This window comes from Setaria viridis, chromosome 8 (assembly GCF_005286985.2).
Source record: "Setaria viridis chromosome 8, Setaria_viridis_v4.0, whole genome shotgun sequence".
NCBI lineage: Eukaryota > Viridiplantae > Streptophyta > Magnoliopsida > Poales > Poaceae > Setaria > Setaria viridis.
In genome coordinates, this window is record NC_048270.2 from 28,207,280 (window position 1) to 28,213,928 (window position 6,649).

Sequence of the window (6,649 nt, forward strand, 5' to 3'; positions counted from 1 at the left end):
ACCATCCTCGGTCCCTGTTCATCTTGTCAGGCCACTCCATTGTAGCGGGTAGGTTGCAGCGGCACTATGCGGGGCGTGCGTAGGGTGTGGTGCGGTATGGTTCCTCGTACGATAGTTGACCTGGGCGCTTCCTCTCATCCATTCCACCTACTTCCTGGGCCCACACCGAGCGGGCATCCCCGGTCGATTGTCCCAGTCGACCTCGTCCGTGCCGGTTGGGGGGAGTGGTGTGGTTGGTATGGCGCATCCCTGGTCGAGGGAACTCGGTCAGGGTCGGACTGTGGTCCTACCCCCGAGTGGACCCTTCTGGTCTAGGCGCCGACCAGGCCTCCTGGTCAGAGGAGCCGGTCGGTGGCCGGATCTTGGTCTCGGCCTGCGTTGCATTGCTAGGCTGGCCTAGGCTTGCAGTATCACTGCGCCTCTTGTTGGCCCAGGTGTTGTGAGAAAGCGGGCTCACTAAGGACCCCGGGTCTATGGACCCGTCAGTAGTGCTCCCTTATCTTCTCCAACAACTGCGAGGATATAGGATGGTTTTGGTTTTACCCAGGGTGAGATCAGTGAGGTGGTGATGACGACTTCACTTCATAAGAAGGTTCTTCTCACCTCGACTTCACTTCATAAGAAGGTTCTTCTCACCTCGATGATGCTTTATCCGGTTGTGGTGACAACCTAGTAAGGCGTGAGTCTAGCAAATTTGAAGTTTTTGTAGAACCTTCAGTTCTTACTGGTCCTTTCACAGGGAGCTTTTTTACGGTGCACCATATCTTCCTTCGTGCACACTTGAACTCCCACTAGTAGAGAAATGGGCTATAGTTCTAGTTGGGAAATCTTAAAGAGCTCGATTTTCCCAACCGGGACTAAAGGTCCCGACCTTTAGTCTCAGTTATTCCACCCGGGATTAAAGAGATATGCGGATTCAAACCCACGACCTCAAGCCTCGCGCGATCCTTCCCTACCATCTCACCTACACCGCACATGTGATGGAGTAAGATATGCTCTCCTTTTGAAGTAACCGTGCAAACTCCTTTAGTCCCGGTTTGTAACACAAACCGAGACTAAAGGTGAGGTTTTAGTCCGAGTTTATAATACAAACCGGAACTAAAGGGGTCTCCATGGACTACGAAATTTAGACCCGGGACTAAACCTTCTTTAGTCCCGGGTTTAATTTGTTCCGACATTTTTGTTGACGATCGAAGGTCATTTCTCTACTAGTATCCAATTCAACTTATGGACTCCAGTTGGGATTTATCCAATGTTGCGTTGGCACTATTCATTGTCAGGTGTGTATAGAACTTCACTGCTCAAGCTTGACTAGAATGTCATTATTACTCTACCATGTAGTCATGTTCAAGTTTGAAGGTTTTCACCCACGAAAAACCCGCAGTTGTGTTGTGTCGTTTTGTCAGATTTTTTTTTGCAAAAAACTGTGAAGTTGTGCTCGGTGATGCATTCTTGAGCAGGTTGTATAGTACGAGATGCGGTTGAGGTTTTGCCTCCTTGTTGTATGATTTTTGGGCGTGTTTTGTCTTATAAACTAGATCAATTATCTTATTCTAATATGATCATGGAAAATCAAAAGCTTTCTCGATCCTTTAAAAAATAATTTCTGAACTAGGTAGACACGGCCGCCTTGAGATTGTGCTCAAGCTCAGCCACTGGATAAGACAACGATTGGCTGTAAAACATATGGCAAATTTTGCTCATTTGTGGGACACAAAAATAGAAATTCTCGATGAAATTATACTCAATATATAAACGACAGAATAACATTGATCTCCACATAAAGATAGCTGCACGGATTTGCAGAAGTAATATGTTTATTAAAACAACAGGCTGGTGCGTAGACCAAATTCCAAGCTTGACGACATGAAAGGTAACCATATATAGAAAATAACCGCTACAGACCCATATATCTCGAAAGGTCCTGCGATCAGGTAGTGGTTTGCTAGCTCTTGGTGTAGAAGGGCACGACTGTGTAGATGGTCTGCATGACGGTGGCGACGAGCAGGATAATGGCCCCAATTAGAGAGATGAACACCCAGGGATTGCTCAGGTACTTGTGTTCGAAGATGGCGCACCACTTGTTCCGGCGTTTCTTGCAGTGGGCATTCACCTTCCGTTGCACGTCGTTCAGCCAGCTGTTCGGGGACAACAATGCTCCCTTGTTCAGGGTGTTGAACAGGTTCGCCAACGCCTTGTCACTGCCCAGCATGTCAACGATGACTCCTTTAGATTTCAGCAAGGCGACATCACTTTCTGAGTTGATGATGATGTCTATGAAGATTACATAGGACGTCACGTCATCCCCGACATCGCCAACTAGCCGCTCGAACGCCATCAAGTTGAGAAAATCTTTCTCGGTTCCATCATCGACTCGAACCACTGGCATGCTCAGAACACCGCTCTCGAAGTCGACGCCACCAATATCTTCAGTGTTGCTTTTCTTGAATTGTACCCCTGCCTGGCTGAGCTCTACAGCCGACGGCATGGTATCCTCCACCTCCGACCCTTGGCGGCCCATACTGGCCGGGCCACAGTAGCTTTTGTGAAGAACGTCTAGGGGGTGGAGACCCAGGTTGTCCATGTCGTCCATGAGCGGGCGTTCCAGATAACGCAGCACCATATTGTTGACTTCTTTAGCGCTCTGCTTATGATTGATGAGCAGTTAGAGTCAAACCATATATATTTCATGCAACGAAACATTGCAACTAATCCTAGTTATGCTTGGCAGGTATACGCTCATTGTACTTACACACTAACTAATTAAGATATAAGTATGGTATAGTGGCTTCAATAAAACTAGATCTTGTTTTCTCCAGATCTTGAAATCTCTGTTATTATTCTACTCCTTCCCATTCCATTATGAAGTCAGTTCGGGGTCTGTGTTGGCCATCATATTTAAACTTTAACCAGCAATATGTAAACGGTAATAACATAAAATTAAGAACCTTTTTTAGTCAATAATCAAAAGGTACCAAGAGGTGACACCGTATCACCAATTATGTATAACATACGCGACAGATTTTACTACCTAGTACTATTTTTTAGTACCTATATATGTACCGAAATGTTTAAAATTTTCTCTCTCGATACCCGTGGATGGATCATGAAAATGCTTTAAGTTAATTGATACTGCTACATTTAATGTGACATCTACTTATGTATAACATGAAAATATGTCGTATAGAAAACTTGACGGTCAAGCTAAGCTTTTAAAAACTTCCCCAAGCCTGCTAATACACCTTAAAAAAGAAATGGAGGGGAGTGCATTTCTACCTTTATAATATAACAGAGCATATATTGTAAGGCAGTAATGTAGGACTCGAGATAGTTTAATATAAGTATATAATATGGAAGTTGAATTTAAAAAATAGACATACCGGAGATGTACCAAGGCATATAGCTTCTACTAGCCTCTGTACAGCGAGTAGAGGCAACTGGTTTTCCATCACCACAACGTCGTTGCGGATGTCTACCAATAGATAAAGGTTGCTGAAGACGGGGTCATTGGGCCCGTAATCTCCGAATTGAAGAATGATCTCCAATAAGAAGCACCCGTCGACGACCATCATCTCCACAAAGCGACCGCTGTTTGCTCCGCGCCATTTTTCATCTAGGCCTTCGTAGGCGTCCTGGAGCTTGTCAACCACCTCCTCAATAGAAGCAACAAACTCACCGAGGGGCTTCCCCGCACGCTTAACAAATTGCAGCATTGCCCGGCGCTTGTGCTCTTCCATAGGCAGCAGGTGATGCTCACCATGGTGAAAGGGGCCCAGTGACACCACCTGCGGCTCGTAGACCTCTCTGTTGGTCGTGCGCTTGATCCGCTCTGGCACTCGATAGATGGAGTGCTGCTTCCACCGCGCCATCTCCAGCGATGGGTCGGTGTTCAAGAGCATTTCCTCCATCTCCACGACCCAGCTGCTGCTGTCACTAGCCATGATCACCTTCTCTGCTTGAGCAAACGACACCCTATTGGTTTGCTTAGAGTAAGTTTACCTTGCGTGCTGCTGCGTGTGCAGAGGTATTAGTACATAACTCGAGTGCGGTAGTGAGCTCTATATAGAGAGAGAGAGATAGCAGGAGACGCCGGTGTTGCGTTAGATAAATGGGTGGGCGCACCGTGACTTCAAATTCAAATTAATGGGTGCACACGCAGCGCGAGTCTAAATTTAAATTGTTTTAGAAAAATTAATGGAGCTATAAATTTCAACTAAAACTTTGGTATAGATGTCACAAAAGGAGCCATTGCCCGTAGAAGATTTGGCTTGCCAGAGGTACCAAGTTAGCAGTACTTAGATGACAAACGTAAATAAATAATGACGTGGGAATGTGTTGTTGTATCCACGATTAAATTTCGGAATTCATCAGCTCCTGTGGCCAATGCATACATGTCTAGAAAACAATTTGTGCAAGTGGAAACTAATGCTCTAACGTACCCAAGGTGCTTGGATAGTAGTACTCCGAAATATGAGGGGTAGGACCGTTGGCAAGGTCTTAGTCGTATGCGGCCACTTGTCACTCCGATCCAAAGCTAAGGCTGAAATGCTCGATCTCACCTCTGTAGGTGAAGTCGACGAATTTGTTCTGTGCCTATTAATTGTGTCCCTCTCCCAAAGTGATGTGTTGAGTCTGGTTAGCATACAAGTGGCCGATAGGGATCTTGTATTTTTTGTGCAGTACTACGATTCTTTGTCAGTGATATAGCGTGTGGGTGATTCATCTTACTCTTGGAAAATACTAGTCCTTTAATGCTTGAACACCGTCGTCCACTAGAGCAAGAAATAATAAGAAAACAACTTTTATACTACCCCCAACAATTCACTTTGTCCGCCAAACTCAAAAAAAATAGGTTCCACTTACTCCATAGAACTATTTTATTAGCTCCAATCTACCCTCTAATGAGACTTTTTTTTTGTTTCTTCATGAATATGTGAGTTTGATGTTTTGTTGAAGGGATAGAGATTAGAGAACATGATGCCATATATTAGAAAATACATAATAATTTTTTTATGATTATTTTTATAGGTTAGGAACATTTAGTAAAATATCCGTCCCTGGAGATAGCTTCAAAAGTAAGTATGGAAATTTATAATATTATTTTCAAATGAAGGAGATGATGTTATAAGTCACTCCGCAAAATTTTAAAATGAAACTCATCCTTTAAGGCCTTCTCCAACGATCGGCGACGTCGCGAGCTGACTCAAGCTCGCGTCCGACGTGGAGGAAAAAATCACGTAGATCGAGGTGATGGGAGGGAGAGTCCAGGAAGGGTGGCCGACAGAGGTGAGAGAAGAAACGAAATAACGTGGTTTAATCTCCCTCACCTCCGGCTGGCCTGGGACGTCGCCAGCTCCGTTGGAGAAGGCCTAAGTAGAGAAATGAAAAGGTCAAATCTCACGTAGAGGTAGATTTGGCCGACTGAAATAGTCAGACGAGTAAATGGAGTCTAAATTTTATTTAGGTTAGGGACAAAGTGACGGTAGTGAGATGGACTTTTCATAACTCCCTCTCCGGGATTAAGAATGCTCTTAGTTGCCGATACTTTTGAATCTTGTAGTGTACTCGCTCCATTCCTGTTTATACGATGCACATGTATACCAAGATTCAAGTTTTACCAATAATTTAGCCAACATTTTTTATTTTTTAATGTAAATTTGAAATGGTTGGATTTGTAATTAAATGTACTATCTAATAATTACAAGTTTAAAATTATAAACAATATAATAAGATATTTGAATGGTCAAAATGTAAATTGGGAGATTATGTCATATCATAGCATGCCTTGTCAATAGAACCGATAGAGTATATATGACTAGCACCATGTTGTGTCATGAGCTCTCTTATTACACTGGGATTATGAATGCAAAGATATAAACATTTTGAGCTATTGGGTCGATCCAAAAACTTGGAAAATGAACTATAATGGCATTATATGTTATTTATTTAGGAGGAGAAATGAACTAGAATAGCATGGGACCATAATTAATTAGTTAGCTAATAACCAAGAAAACATCATTATTGGATCTCAAAAAAACAAAACATCATTATTGGGCACGCACTCGTGCATATAATTGTAATCGATCCAATGAAGAAATAAAGCTCGGACGTACTCATTCTTGTACTAAGTTTTATCATCTTTCTATCTCCCAAATTCTCCTTAATCTACACTTGTCTTTTTCATTGAAAAAAAAAGCTTACTACTACCGCACCAGGCGTCCTCACACCATCTCTGAGTCTCTCACACTCTCGCGCCTACGCGCCACTAGCCGAAAACCGTGACGACCGGGGCGCCGACCGCCCCTCGTTCCAAGCAGGGAATGCGACGGGGCTGTGAAGTATGCATTACGGCACCCGGCAGGGGCGCAGGTGCAGTACTCCGGTACCTCGTCCGTTATTGGTGGCGTCAACGGTGTGGGAACAACGACGTACATGACTACATACGCTGCGGCCTGCTAGCTGGGTCCTCTGCAAAAATACAATGACGTCGGCCATCAACGACGAGCTGAGGCGCCTCAAAGCTGCATGCCGGTCAGCATACGTGCCAAGCAACACCAGGGACACGGTCGACGCCGATCGGGTCTTTCCTTTCTGCGCGGCCCAGCCTGTATGTACGCCTCCCCGCCGTGTGCCGTGCGCGGCGGGCGGA

The 6,649-nt window shown here is 44.5% G+C and overlaps 1 protein-coding gene across 1 annotated transcript; it reads right to left on the reverse strand.

Moving 5' to 3' along the window:
* Positions 1-1,722: 1,722 nt before the first annotated feature.
* On the reverse strand, positions 1,723-4,199 carry LOC117833802 (UPF0481 protein At3g47200). The gene is made up of 2 exons (XM_034713400.2): positions 3,381-4,199; positions 1,723-2,644 (listed from the first exon to the last, which is right to left on the reverse strand). The coding sequence occupies exons 1-2, from the start codon at positions 3,939-3,941 to the stop codon at positions 1,946-1,948; spliced, it is 1,260 nt and encodes a 419-aa protein (XP_034569291.1). The 5' UTR covers positions 3,942-4,199; the 3' UTR covers positions 1,723-1,945.
* Between the last annotated feature and the right edge of the window lie 2,450 nt (positions 4,200-6,649).